The sequence below is a fragment of the Ovis canadensis genome, chromosome 24 (genome assembly GCF_042477335.2).
Source record: "Ovis canadensis isolate MfBH-ARS-UI-01 breed Bighorn chromosome 24, ARS-UI_OviCan_v2, whole genome shotgun sequence".
Classification (NCBI taxonomy): domain Eukaryota; kingdom Metazoa; phylum Chordata; class Mammalia; order Artiodactyla; family Bovidae; genus Ovis; species Ovis canadensis.
Window position 1 is genome coordinate 17,270,824 of NC_091268.1, and position 25,953 is coordinate 17,296,776.

Below are 25,953 nucleotides of genomic sequence, written 5' to 3' on the forward strand. Positions count from 1 at the left end.
TGTCAGGGCGAGGGGTGGGGCTCAAGGGAGACCCAGGATCAGATGGCAGTCACCCAGGGCTCCTGAAATGCGCCAGATGAAAGGGCAGAGGGAACCAGAGCTGGTGGCCAGCGATAAGGCAGCCAGTCAGGGTACCAGTATACCCATATGAGATTATCAGGGCAGCCCCAGGCCCAGACGGTCTGCTAGGCTCAGAGGGAACCACTTACTGCTGTTCCAGAAACAAGGGCAGCCCTGGATTCGTGGGCTTGCTGTGGGAACAGGCAGGACAAGGGACCCCAGACGATATAGCTATCCAGGGAAGACTTCACAGGTCGTGCAGGGTTTCAAACCAACCGCGCCTACAAGCTGAGGAGTAGAGATAACCCCTCCAAAACAGCAGTCTAGGTTTGATGCAAAAGAGGACACAGATACAGAGTAGGGGCCTCCTTTTTCTCGGACGCCACGGGAGAAATCCCAAATTGCTGGACGGGTTTGGAAGAGACTGGAGACGGGGTCGACAGGGGACGGGGGTGGTTGGTGCCTCGGGACACAGGACTCCGGCTCCGCCCTCAGGTCACCCCGGAGGGTGTGAGGACGTCGAGGGTAGACCGCAGTCCTGAGTCCCTGCGGTCTGGACCGTTAGAACCCCGCGGCCGGGCTCCACTCGGAGACCGTGGAGGAACGCGACGCTCGGAACCGAAACCCCGCGGAGCTGCGCAGCCGCAGAGAAGGCGGGGCGCCGCGAGCCCCGCCCCGTATGCTAATCCAGGCGCGCCCCGCCCCGGCCCTGCGACCGGACGGGCCCACCGCAGCGGGGTCCCAGGGGCGCCCACGGCGGCCGGCGCGAGGCGTTGCGCTGGGGTGCAGGCCGGCGGGGCGGGGCGCCCGGCGTCCCCGCCGCGGCTCCCCCCGCCCATGCGGAGTGGTGCGGGCCGCAGGGGCGGGGCCCCGGTCATGTGACGCGGCCGCGGCCGCCATTTTGTCCTGCGGTGCTGGTATTTAGAGCGCAGCGGCTGACGGGCCGGGTCGCCTTCGCAGCCTCCGGCCAGCTCGCCTCGCGCACCCCGCCGCTCGCCGCGCCCGGCCCGACCTCGCCCCGGCCTCGGTCCGCTGAACTCGCCCCCCCTCCCCATCCGCAGACATGTCCGAGGCCAAGAGCGGCCCCGAGTACGCTTCCTTTTTCGCGGTCATGGGTGCCTCAGCCGCCATGGTCTTCAGCGGTGAGCGCCGTGGCAGGAGGGACCCGGGAGACGGGGGACCCACGGGGCTCGTGCCTGTTGCTCCCCGGGGTTCGGCGTGTGACGTCATTTTGACGTAATTTCGAGCTGTTGGGGGGGGTCCCGGGTCTCACGTGACTGCGGGGGGGGTGTTATCGGGACCCTGAGGGCTGCAGGGGCCGTCGGGTGTCTGGAGAGTGGGGCCCGCTGACTGGTCCCAGGTGTGGGTCCCAGGGGGTCCCGGAGGGCCCCCTGCCAGCCGGTCTCTTCGGTGCGGGGGAGGGGCGGCGGCGTCGCTGCCATCTTAGTCCCCGGAGAGGCGGGGGCAGACCGGGGTGGGGGCCCGCGGTCCTGCGCTTGCTCCGCACCCGCTCCCCCCCCCCATCCTGCTGGCAGGTGTGACATCACGCCTCGGAAAGCTACCCCCACAAGGGGCCGGCCTTTGGGTGCTCCCTGCCGAGGTCCACGGCCCTCGCCCTTGTGGCGGCCTGCCCCCCGCCTCCATGGGGCAGCGGGGGTGGGGGGCGTTCAGGTGGGTCTGCACTTAAACAGGTGCTTCCAGTTAGGGTTTGTCGGTGTTTCCCAACACTAGGCTGTGTGGGTTGGTAGGAAAAGCTGGATTGAGAGGTTGGTCTTGAGAGCAGGGCAGGACCTCAGAGGTGGGAGTGGAGTCTAGAGGTGGAGGTGGGTCAGACAGGCTGAGGGCGCAGGGTGGATGTCCAGGAAACAGGCCAGCCTCTGCACTGTGTGTGGACGCTTGTCTGGGTGAGCGAGTTAGCGAGGAGCCTCAGCATTGAGGTGATTGAGCTTTCTTCCTTGGGAGGAGTCTTCATTTCAGGTCTGAATGAATGAATGACCTTTCTCCCCTTTACTGAGGCCTGGAATTGGGAGGGGCTGCCCCAGGAATGGAGAAGGGGGCCTTCCAGTGTTCTAGATGACACCCTAGTTTTGAAGTGGGGTCTTAACAGTCTTCGGTGTAAAATTCAGTGGAAATTGGCCTTTCTGGGAGATGAGCACTTGGGCCCAGCCAGGGATGTGGGACTCAGAAATGAGTCCTGACCCCCCTACAGCCCCACCAACTGGTTTGGCCTGGTCTAGTCCAGGCTTCCTTGGGTTCGTCTGGCTTGGGGCTTTGATGACTCTCCCTGCCCCACCCTATCTGGGACTGGAGAGGCTTCTTGTGCAGGTATGTGCAGGGATTGAACTCCAAACAGTGTCTGCTGACTGTAAACACCAGTGGGGTGGGGGTGTGGGGACCTCCCTTTGCCCGGGCCTGCCTGCTGCAGGTCACAAGCCACTGAGTGGGCCCTGCCCTTCCCATCATGTGCGAGTTAGGGCTCATTTGTGGTGGGAGAAATGCCTGTACTTCCCCTTCCACCCTAGGTGCCGCCTCTATTTCCACATCTTCCAGAGCTGCCTGTGCCCACTCCTTGGGGCGGACAGCTGTCTGTGCCTCCTTTTTCTCTAGTCTCTTTCGATGTTTGCTTCCGGAATACCTCCAGGGCCGGTGCCTGGCCACTTGTGGGTTGTTGATTGTGTCTGTCATTGGCCATTCAGCCAATCTCAGTTGAACTCCTGGGTGCCAGACACTTGGGGACATCAGTGAGCAAGACAAGAACCTTGCCCACATGGAATGTGAATTCTGGCTTTGTTTTCCCCCAAGCCTTTTTCTGTATCCAGCTCCTGGCCGCCTTCCAGTCACCAGGTGCCTCACTTCCCGCTCTTTCTAGAACTGACTTGGTGCCTTTGAGCGGAGCCCTCACCAGCAGGCCTTTGAACGTTACTGAAAATAGGGTGTCACTGGTCCAGGCTCCTGGGGATTGGGGGCCACCTGCTCTGGTTGGCTTGTACACAGCTCCATCCTTCTCCCCTCCCCGTAGGCTGCTTGCTGTGGCCGTACAGTAGCCAACTTTTCATACTTGTCCAGTTGGGTCAAACTCTGGTTTGATTTCTTTCTCGAGCCCATGTCTCCAGCGCTTGTTTTCATCCACCTTCTCGTGCCTGCCTGCAGAGCCAGGCTTCAGGTGTTGCCAGGATGACCGCAGTGTGTCTGCTCTCCCTGGCTCAGATGCTCCTGGCCTGCCCGATTGGATAAGGTCCACGCCGGATCCGTGTCTCCCATTCCAGCTTCCCCTTTTTTTCTTAATTGGTGGCCCAGGTCTTGTAGAGTCTCTTCATCCTGTTTCCTGCAGGCCCGCCGGTGGCTCTTCCCCTGTCTTCTCTGTGGCTCCCTCCCTACTGGCGGGCCTGCAGGACCGTCTCCTCGTTTCTGTCTTGCACCATCTAGAGCCACTTCCGGCCTGGCCTGTGGAGCTGGTGTCCAGGCCTGCCCAGGCCAGGCTGCTTCTCCTTCTGACAGGCTTCCCATTCCTTCCCCTCGTTCTTCTGGTTGCTCCCCACCCCCAGCCACGTGATCTCCGTGCTGCCCTCTGTGGGGATGGGCCCAGCTCACTAGCTGACTCCCCAACTGCGGCCTTGCCGGGCCCACTGCCTGGGATGCTGGCTTCCCTGTAAGGTCTCACCTGGCGCCACCCAGCACCCTGTGCCCTTGCCCTTGAGTAAGGAGCCCCGGTACTGGCCTGCTGTGGTTCTGCGCCCGCAGGAGGCAGCCAAAAAATGCCCTGTTGCTCCAGGAACGGCTTCATAAAGACTAGCAGCTGATGGCCAGATGTCCGAACATGCAGGGCTGTGGAGGAGACCATGCGGGTCCTTTGCCCTGCCCCCGCCCACTTCTTCCCTCTGCTCCCCGGCAGTGTCTCTGCTCCATGTGGTCTGGAATCGTCTTGTTTCTCTTGCCCCATCTGTCTATGTCCACCAACTCACTGGCATCCCTCTTCTCAGTTATCTCCTGTATGAAGCCCTTCCCCAGACCTCGCCACTCTTCTGAATGTGTTGCTGTGCTTGGAGGGGCCGTATCTGTCTCCTCATCATGAGCCCCTCTGGCCTCACCGCTGCTCTGCAGTGAGCACAGACTAGTCATCTTTCGCCGCCCAGCTAGGTGAGTCAGGTCCAGAGGAATGTCTGCGACCGTCCTGGCCCCTCCACCTCTGCCCCAGGTCAGCCTCTGCTCAGCAGGAGGAGCCTCGGGGGCAGGCAGCAGTAAGGTGTCCTGCTTGGGCTCCCTCTTGGCTTTCCCTTGTGCTTGCAAATGTTTTTCTAGACTCAGAGGACAGGCTGGGGGGGATGGGGGGTGGTTTCAGGAAGGCAGCCCACCCTGGGAAGAGGGAGGAGGGACGATGGCAGGGGAGACAGGAACCCCGCAGTGCCTAGACCTCCCGCCCACCAGAGAAACCGGGCTTCTCGGAGGTGTCTGCGGAGTCCTTGGGGTCGGCCTGGGTGATGACATCACAGCCCACTGTCCTTCCTGTCCCTTGTTTTTGACTGTCTGGTTGAGATTCTCCTCAAACTCAAGGGTCCTGGCCTGCTGTGTGCCAAGAGGGCCTTTCCTGATGGAGCTCTCAAACACAGCAGTGCTTGGTGCAGCATGTCCCGGGGCTGGAGCCATGGGGACTACTGCGGGTGCGGTGGGGAGTGGATGAAGCTCTGGCCTAGAGTGTGAGTTGCCAGGCCAGCTTCCCCTGTGTGCTCTGTGTGCTCTTTTGATGTGGTCCCAGGGTTGGTGGGCTGACCCTGGCTGGACGTCTGGGCCATTGAGATATGCAGCTTGTGCTCTTCCAGGCCTTTGCTGACCTGGGAACGAGCCTGGAATCTGCACTGCTGCTGGGGACCAGCTACCTGTTTGCAGCCTGTCCCAGCGCCTCTTCGGGGGTCTGAGGCTCTGTGGAAGCTTGGGGTCTGTGTAGTGGGCCTGGGGAGTGCTGGTGAGCCTGGGTTGGGGTTCCACAGGAGTGAAAGAGCCCAGGTAGGCCAGACAGCCAGGAGGGCCTCCGGGGGAGGGGCACAGGAGACCCCAAGTGCTGGCCTATGGCCGGTCTTTCCAGAGGCTGCCTCCCGCTCTCTCGCCCTTGGGGTGAGCACTTGCGTTGGCCCTGGAGTACCCCAAAAGCTGCCTGCCTGGTCCTGGCCCCAGGCCCTCTGGGCTCACCTCACTTTCTCCCGCCAGCCCTGGGCGCCGCCTACGGGACAGCCAAGAGCGGCACGGGCATCGCAGCCATGTCTGTCATGCGGCCAGAGATGATCATGAAGTCCATCATCCCGGTGGTCATGGCTGGGATCATTGCCATCTACGGCCTGGTGGTGGCAGTCCTCATCGCCAACTCCCTGAATGACGGCATCAGTCTGTACAGGTGAGGGCCGGCCGGCTCTCCCCACTGCCTGCCTGGGTGGAAGCCGGGGGTGGGGCGGGGGGCGCCGCGGGGCGCCTTGGGCCCGGCTGCCTCCCGGTGGTGGACCAACATGCCTCCTGGGTCCTCTCTTCCCCAGGAGTTTCCTTCAGCTGGGTGCGGGCCTGAGTGTGGGCCTGAGCGGGCTGGCAGCAGGCTTCGCCATCGGCATCGTCGGGGACGCGGGCGTGCGTGGCACCGCCCAGCAGCCGCGGCTCTTCGTGGGCATGATCCTTATCCTCATCTTTGCCGAGGTGCTCGGCCTCTACGGTCTCATCGTCGCCCTCATCCTCTCCACAAAGTAGCCCTGCCGGCCACCAGCCACAGAATACGATTGATGTCAAGACCACCCCCTCCTCATTCCACAGCGAACAGCCTGACACACGCACGGGGCAGCTGCCCGCCAGTAGTCGGTCTTGTAAATGCGCAGTGTCCTAGTGCACACCGTCTGTTGCCCCAGCCTCGCCCCTGCCCGCCCCGCCCCGTGCTGTGGACATCTGGGCCCACCAGTCCCCACCCCGGCCCTGACCAATGAGGACGCCGGCCTCCGGCCGTCCCCGCCCATCTGCCCCAGAGTGCTCTGTGTATAAGGATGAATTAGAGTTGTCATTTTCTCTTCACTGGATGTTTATTTATAAAGATTTGACCTGTTCATACGTCTGTGGAGCAGCTCTCCGTCTCCCAACTCTATAGTAACCTTAGGTAGACTGTTGTTGCGTTGTGCGGTTACCGTTTACCCTGAGACCCGTTGGATGGAACCACCTCCTGCAGCCCTGGTTGCCCCGGGCCGCGGGCCAGTGTGCCGGGCCCGTGGGCCCTGGTGCCGCTGCGTGTCCAATAAAGTTCTCAGATATGACCCGATGCCTGTGTGTGGGTCGCTGTCTGGGCCCCGGCGCGGAGACGGGGCGCTGGGAGGGAGGGGCCGAGGGCGGTGCTGAAGCCGCCGCCACGTCACTGCGGGCCGCGCCGGTCACGTGGGAGGGCTGGTCACGTGGCTGCGCCTCCGTCAGCTGAGGGTCACGTGGGCCAGGCCGGAACCCGGCGCCTCCCGCTCCGCTGGGCTCAGGATGCGCGGCGGGCAGGTCGCGGCGCGGGCCCCGGTGATCCAGTTCACCAACTGCCGCATCCTGAGAGGTGGCGCGCTGCTCAGGTGGGCGCGGGTGCGGGCCGGGGGGCGCGGGCAGGCCCCGGGGCCGGCGACGCGAGCCCCTGCCCGCTCTGTGTGCAGGGAGGACCTCTGGGTGCGCGGGGGCCGCATCCTGGACCCGGAGAAGCTGTTCTTTGAGGAGCGGCGCGTGGCTGACGAGCAGCGGGACTGCGGCGGCTGCATCTTGGCGCCCGGCTTCATCGACGTACAGATCAACGGTGCGGCCCGGGCCCGCGGGGCGGAGACCCCGAAGGGGAGCTCCGAGCCCTGGGCGACCCCTTCTTTTCTGTGGCCGCAGGTGGATTCGGCGTTGACTTCTCACAGGCCTCGGAGGACGTGGGTTCGGGGGTTGCCCTAGTGGCCCGGAGGATCCTGTCGCATGGAGTCACCTCCTTCTGCCCCACGTTGGTGACATCGCCACTGGAGGTTTATCACAAGGTGAGGTCAGGCTCCCAGCGCCAAAGAAAGGAGGCCCCGTGAGCACTCGGCCTCTTGATTTTCAAATCTCATCTCTTTGGGTCAACCAGCACCCCGTTAGCACTCGAGCCTGGCCTCATCTGCTGGCCTTCCCCCGGGGCTTGGGGCCCCCTCCCCCTCCCCCTCCCCCTCCCCCTCTCTCTGGCTTTCTCATCCAGGTGGCCCTCTGCCTGGTCTGCCATTGCAGCTGTGCCCACGGGCTTCCGCGTTCCGAACCTCAGCGCCTTCACCCTCCCCAGCCTGCACGCTGGCCGCCTCTAGGCGCCAGAAACCGCCTCCTCGACTCAGTGTCCTGTGTGTCCGTCTCCCCCGCCCCAGGGACTTTCAGATTGCCACATCCTTAGCTGCTCATCCCCCAAACCGGTCCGTGGCAGGCAGCTCCTGGGAACAGCTTTCATAAAGGAGCTCCATTGTCCACCCCAGGCTTCCTCTGCTGCTCCCATCTACACCCACTAATCGTCACTTCCTTAAGTCTTGGGATTTAGTTGTCCAAGGTCCATTGGTCCTTTAAGAAGTTTCACTTTGTTACCCAGGTTTTCTGGGTTTGCTCTTTATCACATTGTTGTATTCCCTCTTGTCTTGTTCTGTGTATTGTTCTGTTTCTCTGAACTGTAGCAGGCATACATCATACTTGATTATTTGGTACTACTTAACTCTTTTAAAAGCTTGTGGTTACACGAATAGCACGGAGTTCTTGAGTTCTCAAAGTTAATCAGGTTAATCTTTCCTCTATCTTTTATGCCCCAGTTCTGTAGTTTTCTTCCAGAACAGGGTCCAGCCCAGGATCCCAGGTTGCCTGTCTGCTACGGGATCCCCATCTGGGTGTGTGCGCAGACTCCCAGCCAGGTCTGGGGGAGATTGGCCACACTCCTTGGGTTCAGTCCCGGCCTGCTGACTTCATCTGTCAGCTGAGCTACACAGGACATTCGTTTCTTGTTTCCTAGTCTCAGTTTCGTCAAAATTTAAGCAAGGTTTAAGGTTTGAAGAACAGTGGAGTCCATCTATTAGTGTTGTGTGCTCAGCACTACCCTTGGTTCATATTAAGCCCCTGGTAGATGTTAGCTGCGCTCATCTTTCTGGAAATTTCCCCCCACTCTCTTATCACAGAGTCTGGTGTCAAAAACCAAGCTGATTTTCCCACTGCAGACTGGCCCTCAGTTCTGTTTTCTGTCTTAGTCATCAGGCCGTGATCTTCCTGCTCAGGACCCAGGAACAAATCCACGCTCTTGCTCCCTTATTCTTTGTCCTCACCTCTCTGGTCTCCGTCAGGGGGCGTAGTGACTGTTATCCAGTCTCCCCACTGCTGTCCCAGCCCTGGGTCCTGCCCGGGTGTTTTCCCCGGGTGCCTGGCTCTGCACATCACCCACCCCTCTCCCACTCCCCTGCAGCCAGCCCAGGCAGCTCCCTCTGCCCCCAGGCGTTCTGCCTGGAAGGCCTTTGCTTTGCTCTCTCCGCCCCAGCAGTGGGCGCCCTAGCAGTGGGCGCCTGCAGCCGAGCTGCCCCCCAACTTCTGCAGAAGATCCTGATAGAGAGTGTGGGGCTCCTGCCTTAGGGAAGGAGTTTCTGGCCAGTAGGGCTTCCATCTTAACATTTTCTTCCCAGCACCGGTCACCCTTCATAAATGCCTTGGGAGGTAGAGAGTAAACTGATTTGTGGAGGAAACTGAGGAGGGCTTTGAATATGAAAATGTTAATACAAGGTGATCGCCATAGAAGCTACAGGACTGTTCAGGGGCACGCCCCCACCCACTACTCCTGCCATTCTGCCCGCCTTCCTCTGGGGAAGGATCCTGTTCACAGTGCACAGAACTGGATTGCTAGTTGGTCAGAAGTCCTTCAGGGCCACTGAGACCAGCTGCTCTTTTTCTGGGCTCTCCTCCTCCCGCCTTGCCCTTCGGGTCAAGCGTACCTTGTCCTCCGCCTTAGCCCTGCTGCTGAGTCAGCATCAGGCTCCTCTGTGCGACAGCCAGGCCTTCCCGCTTTGCACGTGTCTCATTCCCTTCGCCTGAAGACTGTGTTCTGTCTACTTGGTCTCTCTTTTAAAACTCTGTGCTGGGAAAACTCAGTTGTTATCTCTTTTTCTCGTTTTCACTCTTTAACTCTTTAGTGAATTTACGTGTATCACTTGGCTTGTTATGAAAAACTTCAGCCCTTTGCTCTCACCAGTTCCCTCCAAGAGATGGTCACTTTCCACTGGGCTAACCTGTGGAACTTGTCTCCATATCTCTAAAAGATGTACCGATACTCCTGTTTTTTGGTTTAGGGCAGCGTAAACGAGCTAGGAAAGATACGCGTTAGCCCCGGGCCCTGTCTCATGCCCTTCTAGCTCCCTGCCCTCCCCAGAGTCTCCCGTGGTTCTGATTCAGCTAACAAGACTCATCATTTTCTCATCTATCAGCTCTGTTTTCCTCGGAGTTCACCTTCTTTGTTGCTTAGATTTTCGATCTGCTGACTCAGCCCCACGGTTTCAGCCCATTGTCTCCCTCTGGGTTCAGTATTTTGGGGTTCCGTGAAGGTTCCATCCATCCTGTGGGAGCTTCAGCGCCCTGCTCTCGCTGCCCTGGCTGCCCCCGCCCACCTGGCAGCTGCTCTTCAGGCGTCCGGCTCAGCCTGCCTGTTTCCTGTTGTCTTTGTCCCACTGAGCATAAGCCTCTTAACCATCCCTGTGCCTCTCTGGCTCCGGCAGAGGGTGCCCGGGTCCCCCAGGCGCCCTGTTCCCCATCCTTCTCCATGCTGAAGGGGGTGTGGGCTGGGGCTCCTGCCTGCTTTGTCCAGCTCTGAGATGTGTCACCTGGGCGCCTGGCACACCCAGGTGACCTGGCCCCTGGTGTCCAGACCCGGGCACAGCATGGCCGCACCCTTGGTGCCTAAGCTGTCTGGCCACTTAGCCCTGCCTCGGCCCCTTGCTCTGCCTGGATGGCGCGCACGCCTCCTGCCTCAGCCCCGCTTCCCCAGCCTGCAGCTTGGCGACGTCAGGCTGGTCGCCCTGGCTGGGTCCAGGCCCTTGGTGTGCGGCCCGCCGTGTCCTGGGTGCTGTCTGATGGGGCCGCCTTGAGGACCCCGCTGCCCCCTTCCTGGGTGCTGTCTCCACACCTCTGGGTCATCTCAGGCAGGCCAGTCCCACATCCCCAGGTCATTTCTGGATTGCTGTGCTTCCTGGTCGAGGCCTTTGACCATCTTCTGACACCTGAGGGCAGGGCTGCGCTCTGAACTCCGGCCTCTGACCTTGGCTGGGCTGTAACCTCTGGGTGCTGGGCCGTGGGGGCAGGGCTTTAACAGCTGGTTCCCCCCAGGTCCTTCCTCAGATCCCCGTGAAGAGTGGTGGTCCCCATGGGGCAGGGGTCCTCGGTGAGTGGCTCACCCCTCTCCCCACCCCTACCCTGGGAGGCTCCTTGGGAACCTGTTGGCAGCACCTCGCCTTTCCAGATGCCCAACCGGGGAGGGAGGGCAGGCAAGCAAGAGGGGCCAGGGTGGGGGCCGCAGGGCAGGGGGCCTGCTAGAACCAGCCCGTCCCCTCCCCCCAGGGGTGCACCTGGAGGGCCCGTTCATCAGCCGGGAGAAGCGGGGCGCGCACCCTGAGGCCCACCTGCGTTCCTTTGAAGCCGATGCTTTCCAAGACGTGCTGGCCACCTACGGGGGCCTGGACAATGTCCGCATCGTGACGCTAGCCCCCGAGCTGGGCCACAGCCACGAGGTGATCCGGGAGCTGACGGCCCTCGGCATCTGTGTGTCCTTAGGTAAGGGTGGGGGGGTGTCCTTGCCTCAGGGCGTCTGCCGCGGCTCCCAGAGCTGAGTCTGGGTCCCCACAGGGCACTCGGTGGCTGACCTGGGTACCGCGGAGGAAGCCGTGCAGAGTGGGGCCACCTTCATCACCCACCTCTTCAACGCCATGCTGCCTGTGAGTCCTGGGCCTGCTCGGGAGGAAGGGGCGGGGCCCTGCAGTCGCTCATCGCCCCCTCCTGCCCCACCCAGTTCCACCACCGAGACCCGGGCATCGTGGGGCTCCTGACCAGCGATCGGCTGCCTGCAGGCCGCCGTATTTTCTACGGGATGATTGCTGATGGCATACACACCAACCCAGCCGCCCTGCGCATCGCCCACCGGGCCCATCCCAAGGGTGAGTGGCAGAGCAGGGCAGGGCCAGAATGGGCGGGGAAACCAGGTGGGGCAGGTCCTGAGGCCCCCTCTCCCTGCAGGGCTGGTGCTGGTCACTGATGCTGTCCCTGCACTGGGCTTGGGCAATGGCCGACACACGCTGGGGCAGCAGGAGGTGGAGGTGGATGGGTTGACAGCCTATGTGGCAGGTGAGTGACCCCTGTCCCCAGCCCTGCCAGCGTGAGGTCAGCCCCTCGGCACTCCGGTGGGATGTGAGCACCTGGGTGTTCCCTGCTGACCCTCGGGGTGGCCCAGGATGCCTGGTGTCCTTCCCCCCGCTCGCCCCCAGAACCTGCCCTCTCTGCTCTCAAGGCACCAACACACTGAGTGGCAGCATCGCCCCAATGGACACCTGTGTGCGGCACTTCCTACAGGCCACAGGTCAGTGAGGCTGGGGGTGTGTGCCACGTGTGTGCTCCGCGGTGGGGCAGAGGCCGTCTCTGGAAGAGGCTGGAGGCAGGGACCACTAAGGTCTGTCTGGTGGGGTCCCCAGGAATGTGACCAGGGTCCCGCCTTCAGGAGGTTCCGTCAGCAGGAGAGGGCGGCTCAAACCAGCTGGGGGCCAGAACCCAGAGTGACTGGCCCTGGAGCCACAGCAGCCAAGGGTGGGGGCTGTGAGACTGCAGCTGCAGAGCTGTGGGCTGGGGGCTGTGCTTCAGGGTTGGCATGTTATGGGGGGAGGGGTGAGTGTCTGGCAGAGGCCGTGGTGGACCCTGCGAAGCCCTAGGCAGTGCCCTGGGGCTGAGGTGTCAGGCAGGGGGCTGGGGGGAACGCTGTGGTCCAAGGTGCTGGTTGGAGGAGCAGGGAGATGGGTTAGAAGGCAGATGACAGTGGTGGCCTGGCTTGGCGAGTGAAGCAGGGGCTGGAGAGAATTGGCGTACCAGCAGCATCCCCAGGTTGGGGAGGGGAGGCCTTGAAGTTCCGGGACTGGGAAGGACCCTGCTGGGGACCCTCTTGCCACCATGCCCCACCCCAGCCCTGCAGGGAACTCACTCACAAAACACTTTGGACCCGGCTGCCGTCAGCCCCTCCCTTTGGCTTCCAGGGAGAGCACTCCTCCTGGAAGCAGGACCTTGGGCATCCGAGAGGCCACCCGGTGCTTGGTGTTCTGCCCCTCACCCCCCCCCCACCCCCACCCCGTCAAATGGCAGAGCCAGCCAGGAGTTGGGGATGGTCACCACCACCTGTGTCCCCAAGCAGGCTGCAGTGTGGAGTCCGCTCTGGAGGCTGCGTCCCTGCATCCAGCACAGCTGCTGGGGCTGGAGAAGTGCAAGGGGACCCTGGACTTCGGGGCTGACGCAGGTCAGGGTCCAACAGGGGCAGCCTGGGACAGAGCTGGGGTGGGGGCAGGTGGGCCGCAGGCAGGCACTTCCCCATCCCCAGGGGCTTCGCCTGGCCAGGGCCTTGGTCTGGCCCCTCTTCCCCCTCGGGCAGGCCAGGCTTTCTGGCTTCTGAGATGGGAATGGCAAGGGTGTGTGGAGCGCTGTTGGCTGCCCTCTGCTGCCAGGAGCCTTGCTCCCAGGGCGTCAGTTGGTCTGTGATGGGCCAGGGTGTCCTGTGGAAATCGTGTTCTGGGCCTTGGTTCCCCCACCCCAGCCTCGTGGTGGGGGCAGCAGCGGCCCTGCCTCTGCCCCCTTCTCACCGGCCCCCTCTGACCCAGACTTCGTGGTGCTCGACGACTCTCTTCATGTCCGGGCCACCTACATCTCAGGCGAGCTGGTGTGGCAGGCGGAGGAGGCCAGGCCGTGACCCAGGACCACCGCTGGAGAGGATGCCCAGCCACAGCTGGACACTGTTGGTTGGGCACTGGGGAGCTGGTCTCCACAGAGCGAAGGGAGCCTCGGCCCAGGTGGAGGCCTCGGCCCGGAGGCAGCGGCTTGGATAAACGTGTGCCCCGTAGGGACGCGCCTGGTCTCTGAGTTTTGCTTCACAGTGGGACTTTGTTCCGCCCTCACCACATGCCTTTGGTGGGGGTAGGTGGGTGTTTGTCCCTTAGGGTTGGTAGTGGCCTCTCTACCCTTCCTGTGGGATTCTGGGGCTCAGTGGAGGCAGCGGGGCCCCTTTCTGTTAGACGGATGTGTCGGAGGCCTCAGCCCCACAGGCAGGTGGGCCAGTTGCAAAGGTGTGAAGGGCCGGAGGAAGGGGCTTAGGGAGCAAGCGTGAGGGGTAAGTTTGCCTGTGGCGCTGAGGGAAAGGGAGCTACATCTTGGAATGTTCAGCAGGAAAGAACAGGATCCAGTGCTCCTGGAGACAAAGAAATGGTGGAAGGAGCTGGAGAAGGGAGGGGCTTCAGGTGGACACCGCAGAGGGTTTGGGAGGCAAGGGTGTGCTATGGGTCATTGTCTGCACTCCTGAGTTGGGTGGGCAGAGTGGAGGCCCAGGGCCACAGCACTGGACTGAGACACAACACCGGGCCCTCCTCTCTGACCTTCCAGAGAAGTCTGCACTGGGCTTGGGGACCCTGGGCTGACCCTGGTCAACCTGCCTAACCAGCAGTCCCATGCTGCCTGGAGCCCTTGGGATAATCAGGGCTCCAACCCCACCTCCTGACCCGACTCCTGAGCAGGTGCAATGATCCATGTGCCCCTGGGGTTGGCAGAAATGTGGGCGACCCTGCCTGTGCTTGTGGGCTGCTTGAGGTCCTCGGTGTGTGTCCCCCATCCGACCTCTGTGTCTGTCTATCAGTGTCATCCTGTGCCTTCTGTGTCCCCGGCCCTGGCGAGAGCCCCCTGTGCTGGGAGCTTGGGCTCTTGGGCTCCTTAGATAGAACAACTTTGAGGTGTGGGGCAGGGGGTTTGGGGGTGGCTTGCTGGCTCTGAGGACCGTGACCCAGCAGGGGTTGGTGCAGCCCCAAGCCTCAGGTCGTCTTGACGTCCCCTCATTTGGATCCTGGGGTGCGTGCCCCTTCCCCCTTCACAGGGGAGCAGCCCTGGGGGCAGCAGGTCTGGACAGAGTTGTCCATGGCCCCAGCCACTGCTCCTGCCTCTAGACAGTAAAGGAGGGGTCTGGGCCCAAGGGGACAAAGATGGTTGCAGGTCCCAGCAATTTCTGGGAAGAGCAGCCATGTGACTTAGGGCTGAGGGGTGATCTGGGGCTGGGGGCCACCTGCCAGAGGAACAAAAGCCCCTCCACCTGCTCAGCCCAAGGCCTCCTCCAGGTGTTCCAGTGTATTAACCCCTCATTTCCTTCTGTCTGTCCACAATCCAAAGGGGGTGTTGCTGTTTGTCAGTTGGGGAAGTGAGAGCACGGGGTCCCAGGGCTGGTGAGCATCAGCCAGAATGTGGCCTGACTGCCCACCCAGGGGATAATGCTGCCTCTGCAGAATCACGGAGGGGCTCATGGACGTGGTGGTCAGTGGGGTGACACCAGGGAGGGTAGGCTGGAAGCAAAGGCAGCTACCCTGCACAGGCCCAGGGCTCAGGCTTAGTGTGGGGTTGGAGGGGGTGACTTGGGGGCTGGAGAGGAACTGTGATGTGGGGAACTGAGCCCTGCAGCTGGACTGGGAGTGTGGGTTTTGAGGTGGGGCAGCCATTGGAGGTGTGTGTGTGTGTGTGTGTGTGTGTGTGTGTGTGTGTGTGTGTGTGAAATAGATCGCTCGCCATTGTAACCATATTGAAGTGCAGAGTTCCGTGGCATTGAATATGTTCACACTGTACAGCCCTTATCAGCATCTCCAAGTCTCCACAAAGCCGACCTGTGCCAAGGACGCCCTCGCTCCTACCCCTTCTCACCCCCTCACCCTCGTCGCTCACTTGTCCGAGTTTGAAGCTATTGGGTTTTAGATACAAGAACGCCCCGCGTGGGTAGTAAGGAGACCCTGTGGGGTGGCAGTGGGGCCAGACTCAGGTAAAGTAGGGGGACAGGCTTTCCTTCATGTGGGCGTGGGGGTGCTGGGGGAGGTGATGCCAAGTGTGCGCTGAGTCACTAGTGAGCGCTGGCGACTTTCACCATTTGGAGAAGCTGGGGTGGGATCAGGGCGGTGACCTGGCGTGCTCCCAGCTTCTTCGTGGTTTGTGTGGGTGTTAGGTGGACGTGGGTAAGAGGCTCTGCAGGGACGTTCCTGTCCCTCTCAGCCGCCGCGTCGCGACTCCCCCGGGCGGGGGCAGGGGCCAGCTGGCGGCCGAGCTCAGGCGCTGTGAGGCTTCCCCTGGCTGTTTCTGGGGGCTCCCTCCCGAAGCCTCGGGCCCGTCTTCGGGATGACGGGTCTCCAGGCCCCGAGCGCACTCGGCATCATGGTGGGCTGTGGGCTTGGAGCCGGCTGCAGGCGTGTGGAGTGATTGCGGCCGGAGAAGCCGGGTTGGGGACAGGCGGGTCGACAACGCCGAACCGGGCTGTGCCCGAAAGTCCGGTCGTCCACAACGAACCTGGTCCAACTCGCTCCGCCGCGGCTCGGGCGCCGGGCCTGAGGGAGCGCAGATCGCGGAGGAGGCGCGGCGCCCGAGGACTCGCGCGCCCTGGGCGGGGCTCCCTCCCGGGGGCGGGGCTCCGGCTCAGGCCATTCAGGGCCGCCCTGCGGAGGGCTGCGCCTCGGCCGAGCAATAGGGGCGCGGGGAGCCCTCTGACGTCTTCAAGGGGTGGGCGGGGAGCTGGAAGCCCGGCCCCGCCCCCTGCCCGCCTCTCCCGAACCTGTAGCGCCGGCACCCCAGTCCTCTTCTCGGCGCCCTGCTCCTCCCAACCTGTAACAGCTAGGTGTGGTGCTTCCTAACGTGGTCCTGGACCCCTTTCCACATTTACTGCTCTGTTTTACAAGCCGGAATTGCAGTTGTAATACGACTCTGCCATTCACTAATTGTTTGAATTGAACGACATGAAGGGGAGAGCTTCCCAGGTGGGTATATGTGGACCTGTCTCACTGTTTTAACAAGATGTCCAGTGTTCTCCAAGATGGATATTCTTTGACTTACCCACCGTGGACCTATTGGGTTCCTCCCCACCCAACCCCAGCTGCCCTGGGGAAGATGGACCGTGGAGTGACGGACAGGGAATTGTGCGAACTCTGGTGTTCAAGTGTGTCTAGAAGGCTCCAAGGGACCCTGCCTGGGCACTCTTTTGGGCCCCGTGGGTTCCTTCTCCATTCTGTGGCCTCAGATGGGGCTTCTGTATTAATTTCTTAGTGCTGAAAAAAAATAATTTCTTAGTGCTACTGGACCAAATTACCAAAACCAAAGTGGCTCAAAAAAGACAAACTGGTTACTTTACAATTCTGGAGGTCAAATTCAAAAATAGGCCTCAGTGGCCTGAAGTCAAGGTTGTGACATCTCTCAGGAAGACTGTCTTACCATCACCAGCTGGTGCACACCACCAGCCCTCCTTGGTTCATGACTCCCTCCCACTGGCAACACCAGCAGTGGCGGGCCAGCCTCACATCCCAACCCCCAGGCCACAGTACTGGTCCGTGGCCTGTTGGGAACCGGGCCACACAGCAGGAGGTGAGCAGTGGGCGAGCGATCGAGGAGTCATCTGTATTTACAACTGCTCTCCATCACTTGCTTTACTGCCTGAACTCTGCCTATTGTCAGATGGGTAGCGGCATTAGATTTCCATAAGAGCACAAACCCTACTGTGAACTGCACACGTGAGGGATCTAGGTCACAAGCTCCTAATGAGAATCATCCCCAAACTATCCCCTCCTACCTGGTCCATAGAAAAATTGTTTTCCATGAAACCTGTCAGTAGAGCTAAAAATGTTGGGGGCTGCTGCCTTAATAACTCGTGATTGTATTGGGCTTACCTGAATGATCTCCGGATTTTAAGGTCAGCTCCCTGGCAAGCCACCTTAATTCCTCCTTTTCACGTAAGACAGCATATTCACAGGTTGGGAGATTCAGGTGTAGACATATTAGGAGGCTCTGTTATTCTCCCACTGTATCTTCTGGGGAGAAGGCACTTGGCCCAGGCTCCGCACGGCTGCCATCAGTGTATGAAGGTGCTGTTGCCCTACATGCTGATCAAACCGGATGTTTGCAGTCTTTGGAATTTTGACTGATTTGAGGAGTCGGCCCATTTTAAAGCCGAGAAAGTCCAGTTCTGCCCTCCCTCTCCCAACACATAGGCATTGCCCAGGCTGTGGGATCTTAGTTCCCTGACTAGGGGTAAAACCCAAACCATGCCCCCTGCCGTGGCAGCATGAAGTCTGGACTGCCAGGGAAGTCCCAAGAGGAAACCCAGTTTTAGAGAAGGAAGCTTACTTACCTGAGATCTCAGGCAACTTTCTATTTCCAGAATTCCAGTCTAATGTTTTCCTCACAAAGCATGATTCATATAGGAGGATGTTTAGCCAGGTGGCTTGGAAATCATTGGCTGAGTCACATTTTTCATCCATCCACTAGCAGCCATGAGCAAACGCATCTTGGGAGCCTCAGGAGTGGTGACCAGGGACTTGGAAGGCAGAGGCAGAGACCACGCTGTGATCTCCAAGCTGTAACCTCCTGATAGTTCTGTGTGTGTGTGTGTGTGTGTGTGTGTGTGTGTGTATGTACTCCGTTATGTCCGACTCTGCGACCCCATGGACTGTAGCCCCACCCAGGCTCCTCTGTCCAAGGGACTCCACGCTGTGATCTCCAAGCTGTAACCTCCTGATAGTTCTGTGTGTGTGTGTGTGTGTGTGTGTGTGTGTGTGTGTACTCCGTTATGTCCGACTCTGCGACCCCATGGACTGTAGCCCCACCCAGGCTCCTCTGTCCAAGGGACTCTCCAGGCAAGAATACTGGAGTGGGTTACCGTTTCCTCCTCTAGGGGATCTTCCTAACCCAGGGATCTCTTGTGTCTCTTGCGTCTCCTGCATTGGCAGGCAGATTCTTTACCACTGCACCACCTGGGAAGCCTGGAGAGTCCTCTTCTCTCTCCCTAACTGGATGCGCCCCGACTGGTCTCCCAGCCTGCCCATTCCCAGGTACAGCCCTTTTTTTCCAGACCCACAAACCTCCAGGGGTGCAGGCCTGGCACCCTTCTTCTTTTGTCTTTCCCTGCATCCCAGCAGAACTGGAGTCCTGGCTCTGCCCTTGACCAGCTGTGGTGACCAGCCTGGAAGGTGGCGCCCAGTGATCCCACCTCCTGGAACGCACACCCTCCTGCAGTGCCTCTCACGTGGTACCAGGAGGTCCCGTGTGACCTGCAGACTGTCAGAAGTAATATTGTATTGCTTCGGACATTAGGTTATTAAAGTCACTGCAGCTTCCATCTTGGGTGTTCCCTGGGGAATCATTCTCTCTGGGGAAAGCCCGCTGCCATGGCACGGAGACAGACAGCCCTGCGGAGTGACCCCATGATGAGGAACCCAGGCTTCCACCAGCAGCTGGGTGAATGAGCACTTCTGGAAGTGGATCCTGCAGCTTCAGTTGAGCCTTTCAATAACTCAGCCGCTGCTGACATCTTGCCCACAACCCCATGAGAGGCCTTGAGCCCGAACCCACTAGCCAAGCTGCTCCCGTATTCCTGACCCGAGCATCAGTGTGTGCTGTTTCATGCCTCTACATTTTGGGATGATTTGTTCACAGTGATAGATGATTAACGCACTAGCTCTGCGATGTTAGGTTCTGTAGCCTCTGAACCCCAGTTTCCTCCTTTGCGCCCCAACAGTCATAGAAGTGACTGAAACATAGAAAACGGCACAGTGAAAGCACAGGGCCTGGTTTGCTGAGAGTACTCCACACCCAGGGCCATGTGCTTCCCAGCCCCCTCGCAGGTTGGTTACTGTCACCCTCCTGCCCCTCCCCAGGCGGGACTTGACCTCACAATGTCAGGCCAAGCCACTGCACTCCTGGCCTGAGGTCACCCTCGGCCGGCCAGGGACAGAGGCTCTGCCCAGGGAAGGGAGCAGGGGGCCGTTTCTCTCCAGCTGGGGTGCCTATGAACTGTGCCAGGCCAGGTGAGTCCATCTGCCCTCCTGCCCACTGTCCTGGGATGGGCAGCCAGAGGCATCCGTGGAGTGGGTGGCCAGCCTCTCCCCAGGTGAGAAGAGCAGTCTGGCCTGACCTGGGCTCTGCACGCTGGTTGCCTTTCTGCCTTGTGAAGACTGAGAATTGTCCTGCATTCTTCTCTCACCTGCCCCTCCCTGCCCTGACCCTGCCCCCGCTCAGTGACCTTCAGGGCCACAGCCTCCCCTCTCCCCTCACCCCTGCCCCTGAGTCTGGCTGGGCTCAATCCTCCCCACCTGTTCTCCAGTGGGCTCTAGCATTGACCACAGACTTTTCCCTCAAGCTTTGTTCCCCTCCCTGTTTCTCTTTCAATAACTCAAGATCACCATGGTCACAGTTTGGTGTCATAGACTCTAATTTAAAAAAGTAAATAAATCTCAGACTCCAGTTCATATCCTGAAGCCTGCTTCTTTGCCCTTATACTTAGTTTCCATGTTAGAGCTTTGCCTTGTGCCTTTCAGCAGCTGCAGAAAATTCAGGATGAGTGTACCTAACTTACTGCTCTCTCAATAAAGATTTTTGTGTGTTTTTTTTTTAAAATTTGGCTTTTCTGCTTTTTGCTTCAGAATATAGCCATGTGGTCACAGACATCCTCACACAGCTTTACATTCATGGGTGAGAGCTGCTTAGAATTTCCACGAAGAAGTTACACCATTTTATTCATCTTAAAAAATTTTTTTTATATTTTTCTTCATTTTATTAATCATTATTTGCATCAATGTTTAAGAGGCCAATTAGTCCTAGAAAGGCTGGAAATGAGAAAGCAGCCCCCCCCACCCCCGCCACACACACATCTCTCTCTAGCCATGTTCCATTTACTGCTGGTTCTTCCGGGAAGTATTCTGTTATTTATGTCCATCTTTCTAAATAATATCTTTGTACTTTACGACTTGCTGTATCGGTTGCGGTCATTAGCTGCTGCCTTTCTGTTAAGAGAGGGAAGGATTCAGCTGTCTCATACCCTTCTTCCTCTCCAGGTCCTGCCAGGGCGCAGTAGAGTAATTACCGGTTGAATCAATACATCTGTGTTGTGCATCTGAGTAGCTATCGCTCAGGGCTGAGATGAGCGAGCAGCCTCCTGAACTTCGGATGGTGCTTCCTTTCTGGTATGGCTGTTTTTCTGAAGTTTTCCTCGTCCGTCTGTCAATTTCTTCATTCACTTTTGTTTTTTAAGAAGCCACCTTGTATGGAAGGATCATTTTCCTTTTCTTTTAATCTTTAAAAATTATTATCATTTGTTTATTGTTGGCTGTGCTGGGTCTTTGATACTGTGCATGGGCTTTCTCTAGTTGCGGTGAGCAGGGGCTACTTTTCCTTGCAGTGCATGGACTTCTCATTGCAGTGGCTTCTCTTGTCGCAGATCACGGGGTCAGTGGCTCTGCAGCATGTGGGATCTTCCCGGACCAGAGTTCATACCCAAGTCCCCTGCGTTGGCAGGCGAGTTCTTAAACACTGGACCACTAGGGAAGTCCCTTAATTCATTTCTTTCCTTAAATTTTTTACATGGTGAAATCTCTCATAGAAGCTATCATTTTCAGTATTTTGGGGGAGCCTTCTGAAGCCTGTTCTCCTTGTGTCTGAGGACTCTTGCCACTTCTCCTCATTATCCATTTCAAATTGCACCATCTCCCTGGGTACTCCTGAGGCCCTCTTACTTGATTTTTTCTCCCCCACAGCACTTATCTTCCAACATCCCATAAGATTTGCTTATTTATGATGCTTGCTGCCCTCCCTGTCCCCCTCCACACACACTGACTGCCCTCCACCGGTGGTATCAGAGTACCACGAGGGCAGATTTTTGCTTTTTGTTCACCAATGTCTAGCACACTGCTTTGCATGGAGAGGAGGTGCAGTGCATGCTTGTTGAATGGACAGTCTCTGGGACTCCCCTTTGTGGTCCTCCTATGTGCTTACTTCCTCATTTGGCAGAGCTCATCCTTCCATAATTTTCTGAGAAAGGGTGCTTGTGAGATAGATATTTTCAGACGTCTATAGTTATGTGTATGTTGACATGCACATTTAGTGTAGAATCTGCAAATTTCTTCACATGTAGTTCAGTTCAGTCGCTCAGTCATGTCCGACTCTTTGCGACCCCGTGGACTGCAGGCTTCCTTGTCCATCACCAACTCCTGGAGCTTGCTCAAACTCATGTCCCTTGAGTCAGTGATGCCATCCAACCATATCATCCTCTTTCATCCCCTTCTCCTCCTGCCTTCAATCTTTCCCAGAATCAAGGTCTTTTCCAGTGAGTCAGTTCTTCACATCAGATGGCCAAAGTACTGGAGTTTCAGCTTCAGCATCAGTCCTTCCAATGAATATTCAGGACTGCTCTCCTTTAGGATTGACTGGTTGGATCTCCTTGCAGTCCAAGGAACTCTCAAGAGTCTTCTCCAACACCACAGTTCAAAAGCATCAGTTTTTCAGCACTCAGCTTTCTTTATGGTCCAACTCTCACATCCATACATGACTACTGGAAAAACCATGGCTTTGACTAGATGGACCTTTGTTGGCAAAGTAATGTCTCTGCTTTTTAATATGCTGTCTAGGATGGTCATAGCTTTTCCTCCAAGGAGCAAGCGCCTTTTAATTTTATGGCTGCAGTCACCACCTGCAGTGATTTTAGAGCCCATCAAAATAAAGTCTGACACTGTTTGCATTGTTTCCCCATCTATTTGCCATGAAGTGATGGGACCAGATGCTTCATGTGTGAGATGGTAATAAATATTGAGTCTCTCCAGGTTGTTCTTAGAAGTAAGATAAAATGGTTAGAATTCTTTGAGGACAAGGTATTAGTTTGTGAAGATTGAAGTATGCATAAAATAAGGGTTGTTGAGGCAGCTGAGTCCAGTGACTGAGAGCAGGGTGTCGGTGTAGGTCGGGCTCATTCTGAGTCCCGTGCTCTGTAACCTAATAACTCTATGACCAAGAGTAACCAAGTTACTGAAGCCTTGGCTTCCTTGTGTAAAGAATGATCATAGTACCTGTTGGTTATGGGGCAAAATCTGATACACTGCTCTGAATATACAGTAGGTGTGATTGATGTAGAATATTGTTGGATGTGGCTTGGCATGGGAGTAAGAGCAGTGTCTACCTTGGCCTTGCCTTTGTGTCCCCTGAGGGTTACAGTACCTGAAGTGGGGTAACAAAGAGCAATATACAGCAAAAGTCCTGGGAAGGATACCGGTGTTTTGACCCCCATTTCCATCTGCTAAGAGTTTATCTTAAGGAAAGAAGTAAGGGTGTGTCCAGATTGACCTACAGGGCCTTGCTCATGACATAAAAGTCTGGGAACCACTTCAGTATCAGGTGGGAGCTTGATCAATATCATAGATTTGGGGCTTGCCAGGTAGATCAGTGGTAAAGAACCTGCCTGCCATGCAGGAGACCCTGGAGACATGTGTAAATTGCTCTTTTTTTTTACAACTCTGCTGAGTTGGGAAGATCCCCTGGAGGAGGAAATGACAACCCACTGCAGTATTCTTGCCTTGAGAATCCCATGGACAGAGGAGCCTGGCAGGTTACAGTCCAGGGGTCACAAAGAGTCAGTCATGACTGACCGGCTGAGCACGGAGGCATAGACTCTAGTGGAATCCTCTTTAGCTCTTACAGCTGAGGAAGATAGATATCCCGAGAGCTGGACAGGATACAGGAGGGTACATTGTTAAGTGAAAAAAGTGAGTGTCAGAACAGCAGGAGCCTTCTGAGGGATGGAGGTTACATTTGCCTTTTTACTGGTTATTTATTATTTAAATTTATTTTTGGCCATGCCATGCAGCTTCTGGGATCTTAGTTCTCTGACCTGGAATCAAACCCCAGGCTCGTGGTAGAGAAAGCTTTTAACCACTAGACCACCAGGGAAGTCCCTCCGTATTGGTTTTTTAAGGTTTGTAAATAGAGTATTGGATGCCTGGACAAATAGAAGTCACATAGTCTAGTCAAAGCACAGCCTCTGGGATGTGAGTATCAAGATCCTGGGTCTGGTGATAACAAAACTCAGGGAAAGCTAGAGTTATGCTATGCCTCAGCTTTCTCATCTGAGAAGTGAGACAACAGTAGCTGGTTGCAGATTAGACATGAACATTCCTTACTAAGAGTAAGCACTGCTGCTCAATGATTAATTCTGGCCAGTGAGATTAGGGATTCACTTATCTTACTGTTACTTCTCTTTATTGTCTAAAGAGTTTTTTTTTTTTAAATTAAGTGAAGATGTATTTCTTCTGGAAACAGAAAAAAATATTTTTTATATAAATATATATTTAGTTTAAAGATATTTAAAATATGCAAATCTTCAGGTAACAAGGTGATTCTAAGTTTTTTTGAAATAACATCATCTTAGAACAACAACGTAAATGTACTTAATGCCACTGAACTCTAAACTGGTTAAGGTCTTAAATTTTATCACAATTAGAACAATAATACCACCGTCATCATCAACAATAACAACCACAAAAAAGTTAAAAAGCAGAGAAGGAAGTCCTGAGGTAGTTCCTGGGACTCTCAGCAGGGATGAGATGGGACGGTTTTCTGCCTTACAGCTGTGGCTTGAGAGCCTCGTTTTGCTTCCGTGAACACTTCTCAGTTTTGCAACTAGTGAAGTTGCTTCGTTCGGTGTTTACTCAGAGCCCGGCTTCCGAGTCCGCGCCGTGCGGCTGGAGCCCAGCCGCCGCGCCTGGGGCGTGACCTTGGCCGCCGGGTCCCCGCCCAAGCGAGCCTCAGTTTCCCGGTCCGGGAGCGAGGATGACAGCTCGCCGGGTCCCGCGCGCAGCCCCGCCCCGCAGCCCGCGGATTGGCTTTCGTGGGGTCGCCCCCCCCGCACCGGGGCGGGGCCGGGCCGCTCCCGCCTGCCAGGCCCCATCCCGGAAATGCGGCTCGGGGGCGCCGGCCGGGCTGGCCCGGACCGTGGCAGAGCGACGGCGAGGGCGGCCAATGGGCGCAGGCGGCGGCGGCGGCCCGGCGGAAGTCCCGCCCGGCGTCGCGCGGGGGCGGGGCGGCGCCGGGGGCGGTGGGCCGCGGGGCGGGCGCAGGATGAGGGCGGCCATTGCTGGGGCTCCGCCGCGGGGAGGAGGACGCTGAGGAGGCGCCGAGCCGCGCAGCGCTGCGGGGGAGGCGCCCGTGCCGACGCGGGGCCCATGGCCAGGACCACCAGCCAGCTGGTGAGTGAGCGGCTGCCGCCTGGGCGCGCCGGCCCGTCACCCGCTGAGCGCGGCGGTTGCCGGGGCCCGGCAAGGCGGGGCGGCCCCGCGCTCCCGGGGGCCGGGCGGCGCCTCTTCACCTGCGGCCAGCGCCCGGGCCAGCGACCGCGGGCGCCGTCGGGGCGTCGCTCGGCCGCCCCGCGAATCCCGGGCCCGGCTGAGGCGGGCGCTGGCCCGGCGGGGACACTGACAGGCGCGCGCAGGGCGGGGGAGGCCGGGGAGGTGTCACCGGCCCGCAGCGGTGGAAGTGCTTGGAAAGTTTGTTTTCGGCGCGGCGCGGCCTGTAGCCGAGCCTCCTGGGTTACCCTTCGGACCGTCTGCGGAGAAGCCGCCCTGGGCCTTCACCTGGGACCGGTCTCTATGCCTCCGCTCGCCGCGGAAGCGGGATGTGCGAGTTCTTGTCCGGAGCACCTGATGCTCGGGCCCCTCCGAATTCCTGGTTGGGATGGAGTCCGATGCACTCGGGTGCGCTCCTTTCCCGGCCCCGCGGGGCGGCGTGTGGGTGCTTTGCGTGCCTGGGGGCTCCGCTCCGGCACCGGAGTGATGGGATGCCTCGGGGAGGCCAGGCTTGAACCCACCGCCGCGGGCTGGTGAGCGTGACCGGGCGGAGAGATTTTAGGGGGAAGGAAACGAAGAAGCGCTTGTTGGGTTGAATGTGTTGGTGAATGTATCGCTAGTGTTTCTGTGTTTTCTGTGTGTTGCTAAAAGTACCCTTAGTGTGTTTACGTTTGTCCTCGCTTAAGTTCGGGAGTCTTGGGAAGACGGTTTAAGGATTTATACCTTGGGTGCAATTGTGAAGTGGGTGCTGGATGAAGGTCTAGACTCTTACAAAATCGGGTTCAAAAGGCGAATCCCTCCAATAGAGGAAGACCCAAGAAATTGACTCGACCCCTTATTTTTCTTATTTTCTGCGGTAGTGGCTGTTAATCTTTTTGATGGGTCATGGACCCTTTAAAAACTCAGGGCTTCTCCGAATTTTGTAATTACTTCGGGAGGTTTTTGAACCTTCTGCCGCTGGTCCGTGGACTGGAGAATTCTGCTTTGTAGAGATGGGTGATAGTCTGAAGTGTGAGAGGAGGAAGACCTGGGCAGGTGAGACAAACGGTGAAAGGCGAGGGGATGTTTCTGACTCTTGCAACACGTGTGGCCATGCCCTGGGGGGCCTGGACTACCCTGCAAAAAACACCAACGAGGCTGCTTGGCGGCCCTCAGTGGCGGCTGGGCTGACAGATTGTGGAAGTTTGTGAGACGAACTTTCACACAGAGATGCTGTGGCAATGCAAGGTGTGCGCTCCGATGGCCTCCAGGGGAAGAGGAAAAGAGCATATCATCTCATGGTCTTGGTAGTTCCACGTGACAGACACTTGGCATCTGGAGGTTTCTGTGCAGAAGGCAGCTTTTTCGTACAAAAACGCTGAAATCCAGTGAGAAGAAATGAGTTCCGAAAGAAAGAATGGACGTTCCCATCAGGAAGTGAGAGGAACGAGGCTTTCGTGTGTTCACCATCTAGATTTTCCCCACGTGTCTGGGAGAACATGCCGGGTTTCCTATCAGTAGTGGCGGAGATGCCCCCAGTAGTGGGTTT

General features: G+C 58.1%; 3 protein-coding genes across 8 annotated transcripts in view; all 3 read left to right on the top strand.

Annotated features, from left to right (window-relative positions):
- Positions 1-755: 755 nt before the first annotated feature.
- Positions 756-6,343, top strand: ATP6V0C (ATPase H+ transporting V0 subunit c). Its single transcript, XM_069570562.1, has 3 exons — positions 756-1,202; positions 5,263-5,446; positions 5,583-6,343. The coding sequence occupies exons 1-3, from the start codon at positions 1,124-1,126 to the stop codon at positions 5,785-5,787; spliced, it is 468 nt and encodes a 155-aa protein (XP_069426663.1). The 5' UTR covers positions 756-1,123; the 3' UTR covers positions 5,788-6,343.
- Positions 6,344-6,441: 98 nt separating this feature from the next.
- AMDHD2 (amidohydrolase domain containing 2) lies at positions 6,442-19,716 on the top strand. 4 transcript variants are annotated; one of them, XM_069570559.1, is made up of 11 exons: positions 6,442-6,632; positions 6,711-6,847; positions 6,928-7,067; positions 10,399-10,453; positions 10,630-10,842; positions 10,915-11,003; positions 11,078-11,222; positions 11,302-11,409; positions 11,573-11,641; positions 12,461-12,562; positions 12,921-13,163. In XM_069570559.1, the coding sequence occupies exons 1-11, from the start codon at positions 6,550-6,552 to the stop codon at positions 13,007-13,009; spliced, it is 1,230 nt and encodes a 409-aa protein (XP_069426660.1). In that variant the 5' UTR covers positions 6,442-6,549; the 3' UTR covers positions 13,010-13,163. The 4 variants fall into 4 exon arrangements, with proteins under 4 accessions (XP_069426660.1, XP_069426661.1, XP_069426662.1 ...); XM_069570560.1 differs by lacking the exons at positions 12,461-12,562; positions 12,921-13,163 and adding exons at positions 18,051-18,152; positions 18,237-19,716 and having other exon boundaries at positions 6,465-6,632; XM_069570561.1 differs by lacking the exons at positions 12,461-12,562; positions 12,921-13,163 and adding exons at positions 18,051-18,152; positions 18,240-19,716 and having other exon boundaries at positions 6,465-6,632.
- A 4,434-nt stretch (positions 19,717-24,150) lies between these two features.
- PDPK1 (3-phosphoinositide dependent protein kinase 1) overlaps positions 24,151-25,953 on the top strand; it is a 64,505-nt gene continuing 62,702 nt past the window's right edge. Inside the window, exon 1 of one of the 3 annotated variants that reach the window (XM_069570563.1) lies at positions 24,151-24,329. In XM_069570563.1, coding sequence (XP_069426664.1) covers positions 24,306-24,329 — 24 coding nt within the window. In that variant the 5' untranslated portion in view covers positions 24,151-24,305. The remainder of the gene's footprint in view (positions 24,330-25,953) is intronic. The other 2 variants (XM_069570565.1, XM_069570564.1) reach the window with 2 other exon arrangements.

Excerpts from the sequence above, each read along its gene's own strand:
- ATP6V0C (XM_069570562.1), top strand. The coding sequence starts at position 1,124 with ATGTCCGAGGCCAAGAGCGGCCCCGAGTACGCTTCCTTTTTCGCGGTC. Across the intron at positions 1,203-5,262 it reads AGCCGCCATGGTCTTCAGCG|CCCTGGGCGCCGCCTACGGG; the intron begins GTGAGCGCCGTG and ends TTCTCCCGCCAG. Across the intron at positions 5,447-5,582 it reads GACGGCATCAGTCTGTACAG|GAGTTTCCTTCAGCTGGGTG; the intron begins GTGAGGGCCGGC and ends TCTCTTCCCCAG.
- AMDHD2 (XM_069570558.1), top strand. The coding sequence starts at position 6,550 with ATGCGCGGCGGGCAGGTCGCGGCGCGGGCCCCGGTGATCCAGTTCACC. Across the intron at positions 6,633-6,710 it reads AGAGGTGGCGCGCTGCTCAG|GGAGGACCTCTGGGTGCGCG; the intron begins GTGGGCGCGGGT and ends CTCTGTGTGCAG. Across the intron at positions 11,004-11,077 it reads TCTTCAACGCCATGCTGCCT|TTCCACCACCGAGACCCGGG; the intron begins GTGAGTCCTGGG and ends TGCCCCACCCAG.